This window comes from Eschscholzia californica, unplaced genomic scaffold (assembly GCF_041429995.1).
Source record: "Eschscholzia californica isolate CP2 unplaced genomic scaffold, dmEscCali1.0.p SCAF_2, whole genome shotgun sequence".
Classification (NCBI taxonomy): Eukaryota; Viridiplantae; Streptophyta; class Magnoliopsida; order Ranunculales; family Papaveraceae; genus Eschscholzia; species Eschscholzia californica.
Window position 1 is genome coordinate 51,490,350 of NW_028238309.1, and position 25,425 is coordinate 51,515,774.

Sequence of the window (25,425 nt, forward strand, 5' to 3'; positions counted from 1 at the left end):
GCATTATCAAATTTTAAATGAAAAGTTTGGGATTCATTTAAGTCACTGCTGTGGGGAAAGCAAAAAAATTTTCGGAGAAAGACAGTGGAAAACAAATAAAAACCAAACCAAACAGACCTTATAAGTCATCGGTCGGATGTTGTCGGAGACGGCCGGCGACTTCATCATCTTCTCTGTCCCCTTTCTCTCTATTTTCTCTCTCTATTCTCTCTCCCTTTTCTTACTCTCTCTCTCTCTCTCTATCTCTTCTCTCATTTCTCTCCTTTCTATCTCTAAATTCCGGCGAAGGGAATTGTCCCTTCGCCGGAACCTTCGTCTGGATCTGAAGTCCGATCCAGACGAGCTTCGCCTGGATCTGAACTTCAGATCCAGGCGAAGTTATGTCTGGTTCTACCAGATTCGTCTGGTTTTCAGACGAGGTTCCGGCGAAGGGGCCAGAGCATAAAAAGTTGAGAGAGAGAAGGAGGGAGAGAGAGAGGCAGAAGAGATAGAGAGAGGGAGGGAGAGTCGGTCTGAATAGTTGGAGGTCGCCGGAACTCTCGGTTGTATTAAGAAATTTTAGTTGGTTATTTAGATAAGTCGAACATCTCCTCGTTACCTGAAATTCAACATAAAAGCATCACATACACAACGGACAGTTTCCTTAAATCACAAAAGAAAATGTTTAGGTTACTAAGTCCAAATATCAAAGATGTATCCATAATAATAAGGGAAATGCTAAGTGTACAAAGAATTTCTGACAAGATTATTGACAAAATTTTGAAAGAACGGTCCCGATCAAAGTCAAACTTTGAAAAACTTTTGTCTTTTAATGAAAATGAGTCATTAAGTCAAGTATTTTGTCAAAGATTTTATACATGTAGCACTCCCATAATCATAAATCTTCATGATAGGTTATTCTGTTAGAAAACGGAATAGTCCATGGCCATCAGACTTCATCAATTTTGTCCATCTAAGATGTAAGGCCTTAGCATCCATAAAGTTCAAGTGACAAGGTATGTTCATTCAAATCCAAGTTTTATGATCTGTTCGATCAAACAGATTCAAAAATAGGTCTTTTAAAAAAGCCTTACCGTCACTAAAAATAAAACGACAGAAACATGACATATTTACTTTCTTAAATAGATTTTTGGTACGTTTTGTCAACCAGATCCAAAATTACATTTGTTTGAGAAAGCCTAATTATCACTAAAAATAAATTTGTTTCTTAAAACAAATCCTTAGGTTAATTACATATGTTTGATCTAACCGATCTGAAGATAGATTTGTTTAAGAAAGCTTTATCATCATTAAAAATAAAACAATGAGAACATAATAATTTTATTTCTTGAACAAATTCATGATCTTGTTTTATCAAACAACTCCTAAGTTTAGTTCACAAATATATTCCAATGAGCAAACAACAGTTTAATATGAGCAAAACAGATAAAAAACATCACAAATATATTTAAATAACATTAAATAATTATAAAAATAAATCAAAACAAATGAAAAAACATCATCAAATAAGATCAACACAGATAACAAAAATATCCTCTTAACTCGAATAGACAACAATTTGTAGAAAACAAATAACAGTTTGTAAAAAGCAAACAACAGTTTTTAGAAAACAAACAATAATTTGTACCGAACAATTAGGTGATTGGAAAACAGATCCTGTCTACGAAATATCACAAACATAAATTTTTTAAAACATATATTAGAATAGGTAAAAATGAAAACATCATCAAACAAGATCAAGCAGATAAAAAATATCATCACAACTCAAAACATATCTGATTTCATATAACAAACAACAGATTGTAGAAAATAAACAAAAGTTTGCAGCGAGTAAACAACATAACAATACTTTTATCATTATTAAAAAAATGTGTGCGTCACCCGCTTAAGTATACAAAAATAATGACGAAAACTGCTATTTAGTAGCCTAAACTGTTACTGGACTGTATTATTTGATCTTTTTATCATTATGATATTCCGGTGATCTTTTTTTGTCGTTATACCACATTATTTAGCTCAAACAGCCATTTTGTGTAATATTAACAATTGAGATCTTGTTTGATAATTAGATTAATAATTGATAAAAAAAAATATTATAGCTAATTCCAGGAGTCGTGCAATGATATGGAGGTCCATAGATTGATTGGTTTTCACTGGTCCAATTTTATAATTGCTTGTACTTATTTTTATCAATTTACTGTTGCTTGTGTCATTGTATTAGAGGTCAAGTTATCTTTTCTTTTTAATTATTTTTAGATCTGAATTCTAATTAATTTTAAATAGAGTAAAATTAAGGACTTAACATTCCACGTGTGTGTTTAACATTTAAATATTCTTTTCTCCTTTTGCTACGTTCTAAAAGAGAATGTGACGTCTTTTGATTTGTCTAGTTCGTGAAGTTGTCACACTATACGCTATGTTGTCCAATAGCAAGGCCCTTGGCCCAGACTTCGTTAAATTTTTATGGAACATTAAGTTAGAAACACGTTTATACATAATAAAATTGATAACTTATATGATTATTTCACCCAATTATCAATGAGAAATACGAATAGACAAGAAAAAAAGAAAGTAAACATGCACACACAGTAATTTTGAAACTTTATAAATAATTAAATTAAGATAGTGATATGAGCTGTGTAAAGATTTGGAGAGCTTCACTTTTCTTCGCACTAATCAACTTATATATCACTGATATGAACTTCCCTTTCAAAGTTGTAAATTTTTGTAAGAGTTATTTTGCATATGTGTCATATATTACGTTTGGGTACAAATTAAGTGTACTCATTCGCATTGCCTAAAATGTATCTTTAATTAACCAATATACTAAATCATAATACTTGTAAACTTTGTCGACCAAAACATAATATATGGTCTCCCTTTAATTGGGAGGTGTCACAAATGGTAAAGTTTTTATTCATATATCAAACCTAATAAGTTTACTTTGAAGATGCATTGTAATGATATAAAACTCAAATTATCACTAGTGGGTTTTCCATTTAAACTTAATTTGTCCAAACACCAATCTACCAAATCATTGACCCACAAAAATGTAATCCCCAACAATGAGTGAAGGAGAAATTCGTTTTTCTTTATAAAAAGAGAGAGAAAGAGAGATGCATTATGAATGGCTACTAATAATAAGAAAGGCAACAAATAGGGAGTGGGTCCTAAAGCAACTCCCATGTGATGATCACCAATTTGTATCATGATTCTATGTGTAAAAAACTTTAAATAGTAGCTAGATTCTTAGGTATTCAAATTAATCAAGAAGAAAAAGTGTAAAAATGATGAAAAATTACAAAAGGAGTTAGTATTGCATAACCTACATCTCTATCAATTAAATAACAAGATTTTGTAATTGTTATCCGTGTCCATCGTGTTAGTTGTCGTCATTTGTCAAGTCGTATTCAGCCTCTTTTTGTTAAACCACAAATTTGATCTTCTTCCTCACGCTTGTTTTATTGAGGTTGAGTTAGTTTATTGAGACCTTAAGATAGTAAAACTTTATTGTTTATGGAGTTTGATATTAATATTGTTTAGACATAATGGCCGGAGAGAGCAACTTGACTTACCTCAAAGCACATTTCTAGGGTCTACAAGAACCCCAATCTTAGGTTTCAAGACGGTATGAGTGATGAGACTCAAAACAAAACACTCATAATATCTTAGATGTTTCCATTATTGACCAACTTCTAATGAATAATGAACTAGCTAGCTATATTTGAGTCTACCTATTTTGTAGATATATAATTGAGATTTCGTGCTAGGATATTTTTCTCAAAACTTCGATTATGTATTTATACGACAAAATGAGATTATTAGTCTTTCCGATAATATATATGTGAAGTTACATTTAGATATGTCATAAAAAAAAAAAATCATTCATTTCAACATCATCACAACTTATATTTTAATGTCAAGAGATAATATTTTTACAATAAAATAAACAAATATCAAATGTAACTATAGGACCACATAAAAGATTCATAAATTTTATTTTATACTTTCCTCATTAAATTTTTTAATTGTTCTCAATGATGATATTTGATATTTAGATAATAATATATTTAAAGTTATCAACCAATTGGAGTTGAGTATTTCTCTTAATCAATAACACAAAATAAAATATTGATATAGTGGATCATAATAATAGTCTAATAGAGATTCTTGTGACATTGTTAGGGCTCATGCATAAATTTGCACCACGTGGCTGAGATCTTCAACCCTAATTCACTCCTTGTTTGTGACATGATTGGTTGAAGGAGACACCCACTCAATCACTTTGGATATTTATTATCATTATTATTCATTAGAAAAAACTAATTAAACAAAGGTAATTTTGTATTGTTTTTTCACCTCTAATCCTCACCCAAGTGTCTGTTTTTTTTTTTGTAAGAATACATTATTTCACAAATTACTGATACATCATGCATAAAAATGGAATAAACACACAACTATAAAGAAACTGTCTTAAAACTTAACAGGATGAAATAATCTAGTGATTATGTGTCAATATCTTAATCTTAATTTCCATTTGATTAAAGATTCAAGTCTCCAATTCTAAACCTTCTTGAAGGATACTTACTCTATTGGGGTATATACCCCTCGGCAAAGAGAGGTCGACTACTTGACAAGTTTATGGTAATTATAGAGTAAGTTGTTTTCGTCTAATGATAGATGGATACGTACTTAAAAATTTAAAATTGTATATCTAATGAGTTACAACAATGCTATTTAGGTCCGAAAAACACATGGCCTAAATGGACAAATTTGCACATGACATCATTATGACGTTGACATAGTCTTTGTGCCTTTCGGGCCACTTTTAGCTATGTGTTGATTTTTCATAGTTAACTTTTTGTTGGACCGACTTAATCTTTAGATGCACGTGTTAGAGGGTAATTAAATTCCAATAATAAACAAAACAACTTTTAAATATCATATTATCTTATCAAATTTATTTATTTTTAGATCTAAAACCAAATAATTCGACTGACATAATCAACTTTGAATTACTCTTGTTCTACTTTCACTTTGAATACAATATTAATAGTCATTGGTTGATAATCTTTAGTGATATTTTACTTCTTTCCTTTTTTTGTTTCTTTTTTCTTCTTTATGTTAGTTAGTTGGTAGTGCTTATCGAAACCTTATTTCTAATGGAGTCATGGTTTAAACTGCCTACATTACAAAAATAGCTACTTTTAGTTACCTGTTGAAGTAATTGTCCATAAATTTGTAATTCAATACAAATAAAATGATGGACAAGAAAATTTTCTCTTAACTCAATTTGGGTTATATATAGGGTTTTTTAGACTTACCCCCTCAAAAGTAGTTAGTAATTGAGTTTACCACCTTTAGTAATCAGTAATTGAACTTACCCCCTTGAACTCAGAATTTTTGACAAAAATACTAAAGGTGTGTTTGGCATGGGATAATAAAATCATTAATTACAACCAAAATCAATATTTGCTAATCATATTACCGGCCAAATCAAACAATAAAGTAAGGTGGAATAACTATGAGGATCATATTGAAGGGTAATTGCTCTTGGTAGTTATTTCACGTACGCCAAACACAACCTATGTATCTTTGCCAAAAATAGTGAATATAATGGGGTAAGCTCAATTACCTATTATTGAGGGAGGTAAACTCAATAACCAATTAGTGATGAGGGGGTAAGCTCAAATAACCCTTATATATATGTTCAATAATGTTTATTATTTTAAAAAACAAAATATCATAGAACTACAAAATAATGGAATTGAATATTCTGTGAATTAGCAAATTATGTGATCAATAATTACAAGGGGAGGTGTTGATTGAGTCTGTGTTATAGGAGAAGTAGTAATTGAGATTCTTGTGAGGCTGTTAGGAGGCATTCACAAATCAATAGCACGTGGATTGGTATGAGAGGCCAATGACCTATTTCCTTGGAGCTTTGGAGGCTCCTTGTTTTGTGGCCTAGTGGGGCCAAGGAAGCCCTTACCGTCACCGCCATTGTGATCATTGTAGTTTTTTATTCAGCCATCACCCCCAAACTTTAGGGATATTCTAAATCTGCCCCTCGCAATTGTTTTAGGCGCCTTATTAACTTATTTAGACAAAGACCTCCTCAAAAGTTAGTCGTGTAACTAACAACTGGTAGCCCAGTTAGTAAGTGCATATACTCTACAATGCGGAGGTTCTAGGTTTGATCCCCATGAAAGAGCAAATCCAAGAATATTGAACTTGATACAAATAAAATAATTTCTGTAGGCTTTTGACCAGTAATATTTCGGCAGGTTTTAGACTAGTAGTATTTTAGCAGTTATCGTGCTTGTCACATCGTATCGATGTATCAACGTCTTTGTAATGATCATTGTAATCACTATTCAAAAAAAAGTTGGTCGTGTAAAGGCGCCTACATCAATTATGTTCGGCACCCTGCAACAATTATGTTTGGCGTCCATAGATCTTCTTCAACTTTTTCTTTGAAATCTACCCAGAGTAGTAATATGGTATATCCATTTTTCATTCTGAAGTGTAAACATGCCATATCGCCTTACCACATAGTAGGCACATAATTGGGATAAGTAGCATTTTTGGTTTTTTGTTAGGTTTCAATCTTTTTTAGCCTTGCATATGACAAGTTAACCAAATTGGTTCTCTTGATTGTCCAACAAGCAATAGGGGTCCCTTAGCTAACAATTAGCCTAGGATAAAATGGATGTATGCCTTCTTTTCTTCTTAAAAAGAATTTGCCTTTTAGTTTATTATAGATGTTTTCTTCTCCCTCTCTCAATTTCCTCTCTACATGCTCTCTTCTTTTCTTGATGCCCCTTTATATTTTCTCTTCAATGAAAGATCCACGCTGATAGAAATCGTTTAAGAAACACAAAAATCTTCAAAAAGTTTTATAAGAATTGCTAGGAAACAAAACAAATTAGGCATACTCTAGATATAAATCTTAAGTGGTTTATTATTATTCGTTTTTCCAACTGAACTGCAAATCACGACAAACCACATAAGTTTAGTTATTCTTGTTCTCTAGCATTACTCGAAAAAATTATTGATTTTTTTTTTACAATCTACCTCTTCTTATATTTAGAAATAGGATGAAACCATTTCCGAAACATGGGAAGGATTTATACCCTTCACGCTGTGCGAAGGGGATGAAACCACTTATAACTTCACCTTTAACAATAGCAGAAATCAAGGATTTGTTTGCGGGGTGAGGGCTTAAGAGGTTAGGTGATGATGGAACAATAGTTGAAAAAAATTACCTGTTTGGGAAACAACAAAAAAATTGCAAGGTAAAAAAAATTTAAGTGGAAATTTTTTTTAGTTTCTCTTTCGTTTTTCCTAGAACCCCACCATCATTTCTTGTCTACAGATTGGCAAGGCACCCGAAAATGTTTTTTTTATTTCCCTAAAACACTGAGGTTGAGAAATTCCAAAGGCACCCTTTGGTTTATAAGCTCTGTTGTGCATTCAATGGGTTCGACTTTGAGCGTTCTATAGGCACCCTTCATGTAGGCTATGGCCACTTCTAAGTGCATTGATTGAAATTTGAGGTTTTACAAGCACCACTATTGTTTACTAGTCATTTATTTTGGCCAGCGCTTTGGGGAAAGCTAAATAGTTCCCGGGGTGTGAAATTTTAAAGGGAATATGTATAATTTTAGAGATTTTCCGGGGAAATAAATTTTAAGGGGAAATAAAAAAAAAACACTCCACCTCACCTCAACCTATCTCCACCTCACCTCTTTGTCTTCTCCGATCAATTTTCCGGCCGGCGACCATTAAAAAAAAAAAAAAAAATTTTTTTTTTCACTCTCTCTCTCTCTCTAGAAACTCCGGCGAAGGGGTTTCCCTTCGCCGGAGTTTAGAGAGAGAGAGAGTGAAAAAATATATATATTTTTTTTTAATGGTCGCCGGCCGGAAAATATTCCGGCCGGCGACCTAATCGGAGAAGATAGAGGTGAGGTGGAGAAGCTATTTTGCTTTCCCCTAAATAAAATTGTCAAACAAATTTGACCAATTTTTGACCAAGTCTTCACACCCCGGAAACTTTTTAGCTTTCCCCAAAGCGCTGGCCTTTATTTTCCATAGGATTGAAGGAAGTAATTGATGGCGGAGTAGCGAGCCACAAAGTCATTTCAAAACTAATTTCAATTGAAGGTTACACAACTACTGAAAGTTCAGTCGGTTAGGTCTAAAATCCAAAAATTCATAGATTTCATTCATGAAGATTGCAACTTTACCCTTCAGTGGCCTTCCGAAACCCTTTATGTAATTAGTTAGATGACTTTCAAAGGCCGTGGTCTTTAATTGTCAATGATCGATATGGCAGTATATGTGCTCAATCTTCCTGTTATACGTTGATTTGTATCTTCAGTGTCATGTAATCTTTCTCCAGAGTCTTTGTTAACAAAGATGCTCAAGGTTGAACGACGGAACCCTTCAAATTTCAGTAATTTGCTGAGGGTCACTGGTCCGGCTTATGTCAGATTTAGTAAAAGCTATCAGTATCATAGGTGGTACTTAGTTATTGTATAAATTTTCATAATGAAGAGTATATTTAGTGTTTAAGCTAATTATATAACTCGTGTTAGATAGTCAACACTTGGTTGTCCAAGTGGTTCACAGTATTGACAAACACTTCAAAAACGTGGAGGTCCTAGGTTCGATTCTCACGGGAGGTGGAATTCATGGTTGATGAAGGGTGTTATTAAAGGTGTAAATAATGTAATAAGTTTGTCGGACTTTAGGCTTCTTTCATGTCGTTGGACTTCAGGCCTCTTTCATTTTAAGTTCAAATTTAGGCGGTTATTGTGCTTATCACATCTTCATGATGTATCAATGTCTTGTAACGACTAACGTAGATCGTAGTTGATTTCTCAAAAAAACTCGTCTTAGATATAGATGTTTACTATTTTTTCGTTTGATCAACTTAACCAAGTGTGGACTCAGAAACTAATATCTTTAACAATATAAATTTTCTTTTGAACAAGTCAGGTGCAAAGATATTGGATCTAGATCAAGTCGGCGTTGCAATAAAAAGGAGTTGGCATTTGCATTTTTTTCATATTCAAATTTGAAATCTGGCTTGGTTTAGAGTTCAAAATTATTTTTGTTCATAGTCATATTTTAGTTCAGGTTGCTTTTCAGTCTACTTGAGTCAAAAACATAGAAAATGTGAATTAAGAGCTCATTGTCTGAAATAATCTAAAATAACTACTTTGCTTCTTATACATAAAATCCAAAAGATCAAGCTTAGACAAAACAAATTTTTTTTTGAAAGTCAAATACCAAAACCAAAACGGAATCTAATTAACACGACTCATATTTCAAATTATTTGATTTTGTCTGACTCATTGTATATGTATGATTCGTCTGAATGGTTTAGTCTGCATACCTTTTGGACTCATTTGGTTTAGACCAAACCCAATAAAGACTCCCATCTTTTTTTGGGAGCCTCTAAACATTTTGAGTTCTCAACTCTAACAGAGACTCCCAACTCAAATTTAATTTTTTAGTGCGTGTGTGATGTACTTGTCTAAGATTTTATTTTTAATTTTCGACTACACAAAATTATTACCTTCACATTAAAAACGTGTGGATCTCCTTTTTAAGGGATCCACCCCCAAACTAGTCGCTGGGAAGGCCCAATGGCTAGCGGAAGGGGTTCCTTCTGGGTGGGGGTTGACTCCTAAATATTTAGAAACGACAATAGGTTTTGAGAAGAAAGTTTGGAAATTCAATCACCAAAGTGGCTGTAGTTTAGTGGTGAGAATTCCACGTTGTGGCCGTGGAGACCTGGGCTCGAATCCCAGCAGCCACACTTTAAACCCCCTTTTTTTTTTCCTCCACAGCCTCTACCAATGTACCTAAAAGGCTAAAACCCTATTAACCCTTTCAGGTTTCAACTTCTATCTCTCTCTCTCTATATCCCATCAGAAGGTTTTAGGGTTTTACTGCCTCTACCAATTCCTATTTTTTTTTAGAAACCATGGCTGAGTACTTCACTATGAATGGAGAAAGTGATGAAGAATTAGAACAACAACATCCAGAAGAAGATTGGGAAGATTGGAAAACAGATGAAGAAGAAGCTGACCCAGATTTCATTTGCTTATTTTGTGATGGAAAATACAAATCTATTGAATCTACCTTTCAACACTGTCTTTCCAATCATTCTTTTGATTTTCAGAATATCAAAGAAACCCTAAAGATGAATTTTTATGATTGTTTCAAGCTCATTAATTATGTTAGGTCTCAGGTATTACACTTTTTTTTTTTTGTATATATATCTAATTAGCTTGTTCTTATTTAATCTGGGTTATTTGATATATATCTAAATTGGGTATGAAAAAAAACCCTAATTTACATGCCATGTTTCATTCTATGAATTGGTCCTGTTTCTCATCACACTGAAACCCATAGGGTTTTAAGACTAAAATGAGTAAATGGAAGTATAATTTGCCCAAAAAAGAGGATTAAAAGATGAAGCTTTAGTGATTTGATGATAAGTTTTGAAATTTATACTTTTGGTCTGTACTTGTCTAGGTAGCAGAAAAGAGATGTTGGAGTTGCAAGGTTGAATTTCAATCAATTGATGATTTACATAAGCATTTACATAAACCAATTAATTTAGAAAATGAAAAGAAATTTTGGGATGATGACAAGTATCTTAATCCATTTTTACAAGAGGATTCTTTATTACACAATATTTGGGCTGATGAAGATGAAGAAGACGAAAATCCTGAGATGTTGATTGATAAAGATGAGTTATTAATAGAGTTAAAGAACGATCGGGATCTTGAAATTAGTCTCCTTGATGACGATGAGGATGCTATGGATGTGATTCCTTCAGGACCCAGTTGCAGTAATGAAAATGGAACCAAAGAGGAATTCTCTGAAACTAATGGATCTTCAGAAGTGTTGAAGTCACTTGAGAAAGTAACGATTAATGGTGTAAAAGCAGGTAAGGATATGGGAGGACCTAATAAGAAGGAAAAGGGTAAACTTGGGAAGGTTTCTTTCTCCAATGTTGTGGCGAAGGACATAAAGAATGTAAACGAGAATTATTTTGGAGCTTACGGTTCATTCGGCATTCATAGAGAGATGATTAGTGATAAGGTTCAATCTCTTAATTCTACTATAAAAGGAATTTGTATCATAAATTCATTTCAAAATATACATTTTTAATGAATGTGATGCTGATGCAGGTGAGAATGGATGCTTATAGAGGAGCAATCTTGAATAATCCCTCTCTAATGAACAAGGCAGCTGTTATGGATGTTGGTTGCGGCACTGGAATACTGAGGTCTCTTCTTTTTCCATTGTTTATAAAGGAACCCGTATTACTTCTAGGATATAAGCATGCTGCAGTCAAGTGTCATTTAATGTATTATTAAGCATTAGAGCATCTCCAATGCAATACTCTATCTTAGAACTCTGAGTTTCACATGGGAGATTTAGAGTATTTTTGAATTCTCCTCAGTGCAAAACTAAATTCAGATCTCTAAGATGTTGTGGTGGTAGTTAATCTTGGAGGTCTCAAGTGGACACTCTTTCTTAGAGATCTGCCAAAATAAGCAAACGAAGCAATTTTAGAGATCTGCATTGGAGACAAAGAAATGGAGGGTCTTTGTTTTGACACCTATGGATGAGTACCTTAATTCAAACTTGACACACAAGACTTTTAGAGTTGAGTTGTGCATTGGAGATGCTCGAATTCCTTTTTAATTGGTTGTGTTCTAGCCAATCAAATTGTCATATACTCATATTTGTTCTTGTTAACCGGTTAGGCAATTACCATGATAACACCTCATTATTGTGTTTCTTTCAATTTACCTCTTATAGTCTATTTGCCGCCCAAGCAGGAGCTTCAAGGGTAATTGCAATAGAAGCCAGTGATAAAATGGCTTCAGTGGCAACTCGGGTAAAAGATCAACTCTTTCCCTAGCTTCCTTAGTTCTGTTAATTTTAAGTTTTGCTATAAGTGGCTTGAATCAATAAATGCAGATTGCAAAAGAGAATGGCCAGTTGTGTGATGGAAATGGCGGAGTAGTGAATGTGGTTAAATGTATGGTTGAAGATCTTGAAAGATCCATTCAAATTGCACCTCACAGTGTTGATGTGTTAATAAGTGAATGGATGGGATATTGTCTACTTTATGAGTCAATGCTTAGCTCAGTGATCTATGCACGAGATCGATGGTTGAAGCCTGGTGGAGCCATTCTTCCTGACACAGCTACAATTGTGAGTTCTCTACAGTTTCTTGCTTAGATTTCAGGATTTAGGGTTTACCTCAGTCAAGCTTATTTTTATCTTACAAGGTTTTGTTTTGTAGTTTGTAGCAGGATTCGGGAAAGGTGGAACCAGTATTCCATTTTGGGAAAATGTATATGGTTTCAATATGTCTTGCATTAGCACGGAAGTTGTGGAGGATGCTTCAGACAATCCTATAGTTGATGTGATTGATAGTCGTGATATTGTTACCAATAATGCGGTTCTTCAGGTTAGTAATTAATGTTGATAAGTTTCAGATAGTCCTTTGACGCAACCACCTCATTTATTTTGCCACCCACAAGCTCAACACATAGTTGCTCGAGCTATGATCAATTGATGTTGACCAAATGAAAATATGAAAGTTTAAATGAATTGAAACAAGCCCAATTTCTTCAGTCCTTTATATTCACACGATCCATATTCCAAGATCGAGGAACTACCATTATTAGACCTTTTGATTCGATATGTTAATTCGTTTTCTTTTTTCCCTTTCGGTGTACTATCGTCTCAAGACTTAACTCAACGAGGAAGTCTAACAATTGGACGTATAACCTCCCCATAGATTGGTGACTTTCTAACCTTCCAACGAAGAACCCATATGGCAATTACTTTCCAAACCTCCAGAAGGTCTAATTCAAACAGGGAGCGGCCTAAGTGTGAGCTATGAATAATATCTGAACTAATGTTTGGACTCTTTACTTATGGTGCATTTATGGTTTATATAAAACATCTTATGCGATATATTACAGGAGATTGACCATTAACTGAATTACTAAAAGTATCATGACTTGTGCTTCAGGCCTTTGACTTGGCGACAATGAAAGAAGAAGAAATGGATTTCACTTCAACCTTTGAGTTGGAGCCAAGATTAGATCTTTCCTCGAGCAACACCATGGATATGAACTCCAAAACAACTTGGTGTTATGGGGTTATCCTTTGGTTTGAGACTGGTTTTAGTAGCAGATTCTGCAAAGAAATGCCTACTGTTCTCTCTACATCACCTTATACCCCTAAAACACATTGGTCACAGACCATCTTCACATTCCGAGAACCAATCGCTCTGGCACTTGGAAAACCTGAAGTTAATGAGTTGGCAGCTATCGGAACAAATCCTAACCCTGCCTTAAGAATCCAGTCCCGCATCAGCATAGTACGAGCTGCAGAACACCGTAGTATCGATATATCGTTGGAAACTTCGGCAGTCGGTGCAGATGGTCGGAGACGAAATTGGCCTGTTCAGATCTTTAATCTGTAAGACTTGGGTTTTTGTTCCTGTTTATCCACCGATGATGATGTTTCAGTTGGCAGTTCTCCATTTTTGCCCTGGTAACTCTCTGGATTACGAAAGAAAGAAACTTGAGGTTTCTCCATTGCGAAAATGCAAACAGAGTTGTATCAATGTACTGTGAGGTTAGGTTTTAATTATGAATATTAGCTGCTTTTTCTGGTATTTTGCTGCTATTTTGTGGACATCGAAATGTTTCTGGTGTAGCTGTTTGTTTCCCTAACTTGAGGGCCTTCATACTCCGGTATAGGTACCGATTATATGTTTGCACAACTGTTTGGATCCTATTAATATAGGTTGATGAAGTTTATTTAAGTGAGATATTTCTTTTGCATGAAGCAATTTTATTTCACTACATGAATTACTGAAAGTAGATTTTCCCACAAGTACAGGGGGGATCAGTGGGGTTAATGTTTGATAAGTATGAATTTCGAAGTATTTATAAGCTGGCCCGTTGTGGTCCGAGTCTGACCAATTTGCAACAGTATACAAGCCCATCTATGTACGAGGTACATGTTTGGCTCTGTAGGAAAAAGAAACCTTTTCGGGGAAAATTTGAACCTTTTAGGGGAAATTTTTGAAGGGAAATTGATTCCACTTCAACTTGTGGAACCTTTGGAACCTTCCTGTGGTGCCCAGAATAAAAATCTTCCTTTGGAAAATTTGTAACGGGGCGCTGCCGGTTAAAGGCAGAATAGGTAAATACATAGGAAACAACATGAACTGCCACATATGCAATGAAACAGAGACGATGGAACACACTCTACTTCATTGCCCGATTGCCAGGAACATATGGTTCCACTTCAACATCATTTCAGAAAACATAACCTCCATCAAGGAATGGATTTTCTCATGGATGAATTCTACCTATAGATGCAACGATCCAGACAAAACAAATTTTGCGACCATACTGTGGATCATATGGAAAACTAGGTGCAATAGCTGTTTTCAAAGTACAAAAACCGAGACTGGCAGCATCATAAACGCTATACTCTGCTATCCGGCTGATACAAACGGGATCATAAAAGAAAAAACTATAGACACGGGAATTTGGTCCCCACCTCCAGCTCCATTCTTGAAAATCAATGTGGACGCATCTTTCAAGTCGATCGAAGAAATCATAGGCACGGGGCTTATTATACATGATCACAATGCAAAGTTCATTGAAGCAGCAGCTGAATGCAATAGAGCTAGAAACAGTGAGGAAAGTGAAGCTATAGCCATTTGCAAAGGAATGGAACGGGCAATTCAAAGAGAATACAAGCACATTATCATCGAAAGCGACAGCTACAATCTCATTCAGCACATAAAAGATCGAAAGCACTCGATAAGATGGCAATCTAGGACCCACATCAAGAACATTATAGAGATGACTAAAAGCTTTGAAAAGATTTCCTTCATATACACAAAAAGACTATTGAACTCTCAAGCGGACTCTCTAGCAAAATGGGCGAGGATGAAGAAAAAAGGAAAGACATGGAAGCAAGTGCCTTATTTTCTCTTTAAAAAGTATTGTAAGAATATTTTACTCTAGTAATATATAGCATCCTATTTCAACAAAAAAAAAAAAATTGATTTCGTCAAGATTTTCAGGCCAACATATTGTCTTTCTTCCACGTCTCCGGTCTTCACCACCATTACTTCTCCCCTTTTTCTTCCAACAACCACTGTTGTGTTTGATAGCAATTTGGAAAAGAGAAAAAATGGAGAAATGAAATTTATTCGGAGAAAAAATTTCATCGAGAAACATTTTCTCTAGAAAAATTTTCTGCATTTTCTATTGTTTGGTTCGCTAAAAGAAAAAAAAAATCAATGTTCCATTTTCTTCAATTCTCTTTTTATAAATTGGTAATCAGAGAAAAGATAAAGACCCAAAGATAATCAACTTCAGGAAATTAACCCTCATCCAAGATTCTCATTAAAAAATTCCAATAACTAGTAAAATAACAAATTGGAGTGTCTACCTTAAAGTTGTGGTAGGAGGGAGACGATTTGCAACCTCGTTGGTAAACAACAAGTTTCTAATATAGTTACCTGAAACACCCATTCTTCTTTTTTTTTTTTTGAAAGCCAATTTCATAAAATAAATAATGTTACAAAGTTAGACCTAAACCACAAGCATTACAAACCCAGGGACTAACTAGTAAACTATTAACTTCTAGTGGCTAGAATATAAATTTTAGTTTCTTGACGGGAGGACCGACTGCGCCAGGTCGTGTGCCGCCCTAATATAGTTACCTGAAACACCCATTCTTCTTAAGCTCTCTTAATCAAACAAACCCATTAGGAAACAAAACAACCCTTTCTCTATACTTCCAATGGGTATCAAGGAAAGAAGAAAACCGAAAAAGTAAGAATGTTAATACGGACTCACCAGGAGATATTCTTGTATCAGAGTTATTACTTCCATTCTTGGAAGAAATGGATGATATGAAAACAGCTACTACGCTTACTCTGTCATATCCAGCACGGTTAAATGGAGGCTTTCTCTAGAGTGTTAAATCAACATCTATTTCCATTGATGCTGTTATCTTATTCGATTTGTCAATTTGATAGGAAAACATGATAAAGATGGTGAATGACTTTTTAGAGTTTTTCGCAAAATATCTCTAACGTTTTTCGATTTAGTTTTTTCCTTTGAGAACAATGAAATCAAGACTCTGCACGTAAAGATGCTAGCAGCAAGAAAACTTCATGAACGGCCTAAAGAAACAACAAAATAGCCTCCCAAATGGACACAAAGTCCATAAAAGAAAAACTCCTAGCCGAAACTGAATCCTCTTTCCAATGAAAAAAAAGGCTAACCACATGCTCCACTACCAGAACTCTGAGAGGATTAGACTATTTGAAAATTATATTGTCTTTACCTTTTCACATTGCCCAAATGACTGCAATTGGGATCACGGTCCAGACGTCTCATCTAGAATTCTTAACCTTGAGAAACTGCCATTGAGCTATAGCCTGGTGAATTTGCCTTGCCTTTGAAAATTCCAGCTGAGGAAAATTCCTACCCTTTATGGTCTAGAGCCCTAAGGTTTGGGCTAGGTCGAGCTCCCTTCCTTTTCAATATGTTATCAGATAATACCCATTTCAAAGTCTTCAACTCTCTGATCACCCTGGGAGTTTGTTTCTTCTTTATGATAGCCGATGATCCCTCCTGTTGTTTATGTAAAGCTATTGCCGTGCCTATCTTAGTGGCTACTTCCCCTTCGAAGATCTCTATACCATCTCTTTCTTCTTATTGTACTTGGTCTGGAATGATCACTGCAAAAGGCTGGATTATCATCAGTTCACCTTCTTCCTGGTCCTTGTGCAGGCCCTTCTCCAGTACCACATTTTCTACTTCCAACATATCTAGAATCCTTTGACTATTATTTCCCACCGAACCACCACCTACAAAAATCAATGAAAAGGTTAAAAGCACTTGATGACAGAAAAACAGAGGGAACTCAAACGACGCCTCGTAGCTTTTCTCGGTCGCCTGTGTCTTTCAATTAATAAACGTATAGATGCAAAACTGTAAACACAAACATAAGTTGGAAGTATTACAACTTGATACAAAGACGTCCGTTAATTGCTTATGACCAGCATTTATCATTGATTTTTGTTGGATCTTAACCATCTTCAATTCATGCTGCTAGTTTGGTGCTAGAATGTTTACATTCAGATATTTGAAGTCAGAGTTCCCATGAAAGCTAAACAGTAAGACTAATTAGTATATCACCTTCAACTTTATAAGAACAATGAAACCAGATACTATTATATGAGGCATACAATAAGTTTCACTTAAATAGTACATGGAGGAGCTCGACTTATAAACATTGCTTGACTCCATCAATTCCTGGAGTAGCAGACAATTTTAGATTCTTGAGCTGCTCCACAGAAAGCAAATTTACAAGCAAGGAAATAACCCCATCGCTAGGGGGAAATTCTCTTACACGCATCTTCTGAAGCATTTGCATTGCCTCATCAACCTTACGCATTTTAAGCAAACACAAAATGATGGTATTATAAGTGATGCAATTGGGTAAGCAACCGTTCCCTTCCATTTCACTGATCAATTTGTAAGCCTCGGACAACCTCCCGTTCTTGCAATGGCAATTAACCATTGTAGTATATGTTACAATGTCAGGCACTAATCCTTTGTTTGAAATTTTATCAAATAATTTTTCCGCATTTTCATATTTTTCCGCCTTGACCAATCCATCAATTAGAGTACTATAAATTTCAATACTAACTTTACAGCCACTACCCTCCATTAACTGAAATACCTCCATTGCCGTATCAATATCTTGGTTCTTACAAAGGCCATTAAACAATGAGCCAATTGTAACTAGATCAGGAGTTAGCCCGCACGTTTGCATCTCAATAAACAACTTCTTTGCAGTTCCAAGTCTTCCACCCTTGCCATGTCCATCTATTAGTATATTGTATGTGTACTCAGTGGGTTTGCATCCCTTCTGTTTCATTTTTTCTAAAAGTTGCATAGCTTCGTCCAACCTGCATTTTTTACAGTAACCATTTATCAAAGTATTGTATGTGACAACATTGGGTTCCAATCCTGTATTTACCATTGACTCAAACATTTTCACTGCCTCCTCCAGTTGACCTGTCAAACAGAACCCATTAATCATCGCGGTGTATGTAACTAAATTAGGTTGTGCTCCCAATTTATCCATTAATTGAAATAACTCCCTAGCATCTTTCATCATCCCTTCTTTACATATGGAATCTACTATGATATTGAACGTCACTACGTTGGGTGAAATCCCATGTTCCACCATTTGATCGAAAAATGTTCTTGTTTTCTTCCACTGTCCACATTGACATAGCCCATGGATTAGTGAATTATAAGTTACCACGTTCGCTGTAATTCCTCGACTAGACATTTCTTTAAAGAGGATAACTGCTTCACTTAACTGTCCACATTGGCAAAGACCATGGATTAGTGAACTATAAGTTACCACGTCCGCTGTAATTCCTCGACTAGACATTTCTTTAAAGAGAATAACTGCTTCAGTTAACTGTCCACATTGGCAAAGCCCGTGGATTAGTGAATTAAAAGTGACCACATTAGCTTTAATTCCTCGACCAGACATCTCGTCAAATAGTTTAACTGCTTCACTGAATTGGTTTAATTTGCAAAGAGCATCTACTATCACACTGTATGTAACAACATCAGGAGACAAATTCCATATCTTTACCATCTTAGTTTGGAATTCGATAGCAAGACCCACTTCACCAATTCTACAAAGGCCAGTTATAATAGTTCCACATGTAACAATATCGGGTTGAATCCCACAGTCAGTCATTTTATCAAACACTTGAAGGGCAGCGTCGATCTTTTTCTGCAGACACAGCCCTTTAATAAGTGTATTGTAAGTGATCAAATCAGGCTCATAACCACTCTTTAGACATTTTCCCATAACAGAGAATGCATAGTTAACCTGCCCTAATTGACAGCAACAGTTGATCAAAATACTAAATGTGAACAAATCAATTTGGATTCCAACCAAGATCATCTTTTTATAGAGGGTAAACACATCTGGGTAGGATCTAGTTTTGGAAAGTGAACTCAAAAGTTGATTAAAGGTAGAGATAGAAGGAATTGGTTTAATGGAAACCAATTTATCAAAGTAAACTAGGGCATTATGAAGATTCTTGATATTTCCAGACTTACATTGATTTATTACATAACTTGCAAATTTGGTAGAACTTGCTTTAGCTGAAGAAGAAGAAGAAGAATGACGATAGCTTGACAAAATCTTTTCTGGTTTTGGAGAATGATTGAAGGAAGAAACTACAACTAGTCTTTTGGAGAGGACTTTCATTTTCGTCTTACCGAGGAAACTGAAACTGTGCTTTGACCACTTTTTTACCAAAATAATTTCATCTTAATTTTTTTAAGGGTTATTTCCCAAATGGCCCCCAACTTTGTGACCAGCTTCCTGCCTGCCCCCGTACTTTACCGAAAATACCCATATGACCGCTTTTTTCAGTTACCCTTAACTTTCCGTTAACCAGGCATCATTTCTCTCTCTTCCATCTCAATACCTCTCTCTGCCACCTCCCTTTATCGCCACCTCATCATCTTCTCCGGCGAAGGTCGCCAACCGGCCCATTTTTCGGCCGGCGACCTTCAAACATAAAAAGAAATAGTTTATTTTCTCTCTCCTCTATCTCTCCAATTATTTTTTTTCTTTCCTCTCTCTCTCTCTAGAACAGATCTAGAGAGAGAAATCTGTTCTAGAGAGAGAGGAAAGAAAAAAAATTGGAGAGATAGAGGAAAGAGAAAATAAATTATCATTATTATTATTTTTTTATGTTTGAAGGTCGCCGGCCGAAAAGTTAGCCAGCCGGCGACCTTCGCCGGAGAAGATGATAAGGTGGCGATAACGTGAGGTGGTAGAGAGAGGTAATGAGATGGAAGAAAGAGAAATGATGATTGGTTAACGGAAAGTTAACGGTAACTGAAAAAGGGAGTCATATGGGTATTTTTGCTAAAGTAGGGGGTCAGGCAGAAAGCTGGTCACAAAGTTGGGGGCAATTTGAGAAATAATCCTTTTTTTAAGAAATTTTTTGTGAAAGGCCCAAATTTTGGACCCAAATACAAAAAAAACCGGGATTATTAACCCACCCAAAACTCAATAATCAACTAATATCTGAAATCAAACCCAAATACACATCCCTATGCTCAATCCGAACCCAACTCGTATCTCTAAGACCTAATAGTTTCTTCTAATCCCTTTTTTTCCCTCCTATATATATCCAACAACTGTCTCCCTCTATAAGAAATAGAAACCTTCTCCCTCCTTAATATTTCTCTTTCACAAACGAAATCATCATCTTCATCTCTCTACAGTCATCATCTTCTTCAATCATCATCTTCATCTATCTATAGTCATCATTCTTCAACCCTCTTCATTATCTCTTTCTCTCTCTAAATTTTTTTCCAGATTTCTCTCTCTACATAAACCTAAACCCTCTTCAAGAACATTCATTATCTTCTTTTATTTTCAATCATCTTCAGTCATTATCTTCATCATCTTCAGTCATCATCTTTTTCGTTTGAGCGACCTTCATCATCTTCAGTCATCATCTTTTTCGTTTGAGCGACCTTCATCATCTTCTTCGTTTGAGCAACCTTCATCATCTTTTATCTTCAATCATCATCTTCTTTAATGGAGGTTAAAAAAACTTCAAATCTGGTTTTAGGGTGTTTTCATGGTGTTTTCATAGTTTTGTAGAGATTTAAATATATAGATTTGTAGATCTACTTATTTGAAGCTCCATTGGTGAGGTTGTTCTTGGTTTTAGGGTATTTTCATGGTGCTTTCATTGTTGTTCCGTACATATTTGTTAATATTAGCAACCACTTCTCGTTTTGTAAGCAACACTTTACAGTTTGTTTAAATATTTCACGGGATGTGTTAACACTATTCCGTACAGTTATGTTAACAGTAGCAACTGGTTCTCGTTTTGTTAAAAACACTTTACAATTTGTGTTAACATTTTAAAGGATGTGTGAACATTTTGAAAAATGTTCACCACAATTTTGTATTAAAGATGTTCAGATAAGTCTAACGTTTTCTAAGCATTTTAAGCAGTGCCCAAACATTTGTTAAATTGCAAAGCAGAATTCAATTTAAAATACCTACACTTCTCCGCTGATGAGAGAACTTTTGATTTTGAAACGGACATACTCCGCCGTTGTGTAACATTTCCAAATTTGCCTTAACATTTGTTAAATTGTCTTGCCACTACCCAAACAAACTAAACATTCCGTATAATGTTGTGACATTCATCTAGATGTTGTAACAACACTCTTGGATGCCATTCGACAGAAGATTATGAACAAGATTGACAAAGCACAGAGACGCCGTTATTGGATGAAATACATTTCTTTGCCCCCCATTAATGATGTTCAGGATGGGAAATTCAAAGTTGCCGAGACGTGAGTTACGTCGAGGCAGACACACTTATTTTTGAAGTTTATTCCACTCCACGTCATTCCGTCAATCTTGGTACTCTTACATGCTCTTGCCGGCGTTTGCAAGTAGACATTCTGAAAAATGTTGAATGAATGGATTGTGCCTTCATATATTTTCTTAAACAAAAATGATATTTATTTCTCTTAATCATATAATGTTATCAACATTCCTCAAAATGTCTATATATCTTTGGTTGTGTCTTCACATTTTGTTTATTTCTTTACATATTTCGAAAAATGTTGAAAGAATGGATACTTACTTGGTTAACTATTCTTTTGTAGATTTCATTTTCATCCAAAACAAAGGCAACCCTGTAGATTACATTCATAATAATGTTAGAACATTATCGATTGTGGCTTCATATATTTTCTTAAACAAAAATGATATATATATAGAGTTTGAATCATATAAGGTTAGCAACATGGCCAACATTTTGTCGACATTCTTTAAAATGTCTATACATCTTTGATTGTCTCTTCACATTTTGTTTACTTCCTCAGACAAACTATTTATTGTCTATACATCTCATCTATTTTGAAGAACAAAATATATTAAATAAATGTACTCCATGTTCTTTCAACATCAAGATCCCACAACAAACAAAAACAGTACAATACCACACAAAATAATTTACAATCATTTTTTGTTTGTCCTCTAAGCAAAATTGAAGTCGTTGCGGGTTTACGAATGTGAGCATAACACCGTTTCTCAAAAACAACTTCACTATTGCTTAGAACTTCTTTCTCCAAAGCACAAAATATCAACCACACTTTCAATTCAGGTTTAATCTTCCACAATCTTGTGTTTTCCTTCAATATTGATGACACCGCCCGATGCTTCAAAAACACAGTAATACATATGTTAGTATTTCTATATATTACTTGCAAACACTGTAAGAGTTATGCAAACAATCTGTAAAATGTCATACCACCACCACTAATGTACAAATATATTCTGAAATGGATGAAGATTAGGTAACTTGCATGCTACATTTTACATAATGCTTGAGGAACAATTTCTGCAATTCTTAAACATTCTTGAAAATGTTCCAACATTACCTTGCACCCCTAAACATTATTTAAAATGCTAGAACACTGCCAATAATGCGAGATCATTTTGCAAATTGTGTACCAAAAAAACGGATGCCACTGGTTTCCATAACTAGACCACAATCAATAATGAGAGGACATTTTCAAAAATCTGAAGCCATTGTTTTCCCCAAATTTTAACTTTTTTCACTAAACCTTATGTCATTTCGTATGCATTCCTAAACGTTATGAAAAATGTTTGAAAATTACATACAATGCCGAACATTAAGCAAAATGTTTGAGAAACATCTTATGTCATTTCATATGCAGTCTTAAACATTCTTCAAAATGCCAAAACACATACATTAATGCAGAAACATTCATGAAACATACTCCAAAATATTTTGAAACTATGTAAAATGCTTAAACATAGTTTGAAATGTTTAGAGAATATCCTACCTTTGTCCGTGATTCAGTCACCTTTAATATTTTTTTGCCTTTTTTACTAGACCCTGCAGTTGTTGTCTCTTCACTAGCCCTCTTTCTAGGGCTAGCTCTTTGTACAGGTTGTTGTCTTGTTGTTGTTGCTTCTCCTTTTTTCATTGTTGTTGCTTTCACCATCTTTTTAAATGTTCTGCACAGATATGTTTGTAAGAGACCTCAAAATGTTGATAACAAAATCAAAATGTTTCTACACAATCCAAAATGTCAACAACATATCAATTTTTACTCAGTAAAAACCACAAAATCCATCAACACCCCACTAAATGTCAAAACATAAACCAAAATGTCTGCAACATTGACCAATAACATCATTGTAATAATCAAGTAAAACCCCCCAAAAATCATAACCAAAGTACTAAATGTCTTAACGTAACCTTAATTTCTGGAACACAACCCAAAATGTTAAAACAAACCATTCATTTCATCAACATTCCAGAGAACAAAAACTGGACTTACAAACACAAACCCCCAAATGTTAAAACATAAACAAAGTAATAATGAAGTAAAATCCCCAAAAATCATAAACAAAGTACTAAATGTCTCGACATAACCCTAGTTTTTTAACACAACCCAAAATGTTAAAACAGACCCGTAATTTCATCAACAAACCAAACCTAAAAACTTGACGAAGAACCATAAACCCCAAAATTAGCTACTGTAAAGATGCATGATTCAGAATCTCAAAAACAAAATCCAAAAATTTTAAATCATAAACCAAATGTCGTCAACATTAACGAAGAACATCAATTTAAGAGCAACCCAAAAATAGAAAACAAAGACCTAAATGTTTGAAATGAAACCCTAATTTTTTGAACACAACTCAAAATGTTAAATCAAACCCGTAATTTCATCAACAAACTAAACTAAAACTTGACGAAGAACAGAGAGACGAAGAAGATGTTGAGCAAGAGAGACGAAGAAGATGTTGAGGAGGAACCTGTGTGTGAAACATTTTGGAACAGAAAATGAGAATTTTAAAACAAACCATTCATTTCATCAACAAACACAAACACCCAAAAATCGAAAACAAAGTATTAAATGTCTCCATAGAAACCTAATTTTCTGATCACAACCCAAAATGTTACTACAAACCCATAATATCATCAACAAACCTAACCTAAAAACTTGATGAAGAACAATAAACCCCAAAATTATCTTCTGTGAAGATGCATGCTTTTGAAATAAAAAACAAAATCCATAAATGTTGTAACACAAACTAAAATGTCGGTAACAATCACGAAGAACAACAACTTAAGAGCAAGTTAAACCCCAAAAAATCAAAATCAAAGTCCTAAATGTGTGAAACGAAACCCTAATTTTTTGAAAACAACTCAAAATGTTAAAACAAACCCATCATTTCATCAACTAAAAACCTAAAACTTGACCAAGAACGAAGAGAGGAAGAAGATTTAGAGGAAGAACAAAGTCGTACCTGTGTGTTAAACGTTGACGAAGAGAAATTAGGTTTAGGGTTGGATGATTCTCGAAGTAGAGATGGAAGAACCGTATAAGCAGAGAGAGAAGAACCGTAGGGTTTGAAGTTGCTTTTGAAGGTTTAATATAGAGATAGTAGCCGGAAAACGCTTCGGTTGAGAGAGAAATAGCCGGAAATCGTTTCGTTTGAGCGAGATAGAGAGAGAGAGATAGAGATGCCCAAAATCGTTCGGTTTGAAGAGAGAGAGAAAACATGGAGCGTTTTTTAGGGTTTTATTGTCTAATAGTGTCTAATCAATTCACTGAGAGAGAGAGAGAGAGGGTTTTGGTGGTGTCTAATCAGAGAGAGAGAGAGAGGTATAGGTAGAGACATGTGGGATCTGACGACTTGACAGGCACAAGGACGATTGGGCGGGAAATGAGTGAGGGACATGAGGGGTATGTATTTGTTTTGAGGGGATAGATAGGTAACATCACTTTTTGTTTTTTTTAGATATTATTCCCAAGTGGGTTGGATTTCGTATTTGGGCCTCTTTTTTGGGCCATAAAATTTTTTTCTCTTTTTTTAATGGGCCTTTCCCCCATTTTACCCTTCTGCCATTGAACGAAGTTGCCTAAGGCATAGAGAGAGAGAGAGATTACTTTGGAATGAAACTAGTAGGATCTGATATTTTTTTCATCCATTAAACAAGGTAAACCTATTTTTTTCTCCATGACACACTGCTTACGAAAGATGATCAAATTCAAGCACTTAATCACTATGTTAGTTGAGATGCATCACTGGCTTATGTATAGTTTGCTAAGAAAGAGATAGAGAAGAGAGAGAGATAACCTTATGTGCATCCCGTGTGGTAATGCTTTCCATAACTGGAAAAAATTTTGTAGATTTTTCTTGGGAAAAAGA

General features: G+C 34.7%; 2 protein-coding genes and 1 non-coding gene across 5 annotated transcripts; 2 read left to right on the forward strand and 1 right to left on the reverse strand.

Annotated features, from left to right (window-relative positions):
- Nucleotides 1–9,645: 9,645 nt before the first annotated feature.
- On the forward strand, nt 9,646–13,879 carry PRMT3 (protein arginine methyltransferase 3). The gene is made up of 7 exons (XM_086660488.1): nt 9,646–10,264; nt 10,552–11,124; nt 11,214–11,311; nt 11,851–11,929; nt 12,013–12,249; nt 12,341–12,508; nt 13,079–13,879. The coding sequence occupies exons 1-7, from the start codon at nt 9,998–10,000 to the stop codon at nt 13,532–13,534; spliced, it is 1,878 nt and encodes a 625-aa protein (XP_086516614.1). The 5' UTR covers nt 9,646–9,997; the 3' UTR covers nt 13,535–13,879.
- TRNAH-GUG (transfer RNA histidin (anticodon GUG)) lies at nt 9,758–9,829 on the forward strand. Its single transcript has one exon. It is a non-coding gene; the product is annotated as a tRNA-His (tRNA).
- A 2,277-nt stretch (nt 13,880–16,156) lies between the features above and the next one.
- Nucleotides 16,157–25,131, reverse strand: LOC147558817 (uncharacterized). Of its 3 annotated transcripts, XR_015234441.1 has the most exons (3): nt 19,245–19,414; nt 17,114–18,912; nt 16,157–16,957 (listed from the first exon to the last, which is right to left on the reverse strand). XR_015234441.1 is itself a non-coding variant. In XM_086660486.1 (2 exons), the coding sequence occupies exons 1-2, from the start codon at nt 25,120–25,122 to the stop codon at nt 17,377–17,379; spliced, it is 2,049 nt and encodes a 682-aa protein (XP_086516612.1). In that variant the 5' UTR covers nt 25,123–25,131; the 3' UTR covers nt 16,157–17,376. The 3 variants fall into 3 exon arrangements, 2 of the variants coding, with proteins under 2 accessions (XP_086516612.1, XP_086516613.1); XM_086660486.1 differs by adding an exon at nt 25,112–25,131 and having other exon boundaries at nt 16,157–19,414; XM_086660487.1 differs by having other exon boundaries at nt 16,157–18,912.
- Between the last annotated feature and the right edge of the window lie 294 nt (nt 25,132–25,425).

Excerpts from the sequence above, each read along its gene's own strand:
- PRMT3 (XM_086660488.1), top strand. The coding sequence starts at position 9,998 with ATGGCTGAGTACTTCACTATGAATGGAGAAAGTGATGAAGAATTAGAA. Across the intron at positions 11,125-11,213 it reads GAGAGATGATTAGTGATAAG|GTGAGAATGGATGCTTATAG; the intron begins GTTCAATCTCTT and ends ATGCTGATGCAG. Across the intron at positions 12,250-12,340 it reads TTCCTGACACAGCTACAATT|TTTGTAGCAGGATTCGGGAA; the intron begins GTGAGTTCTCTA and ends TTTGTTTTGTAG.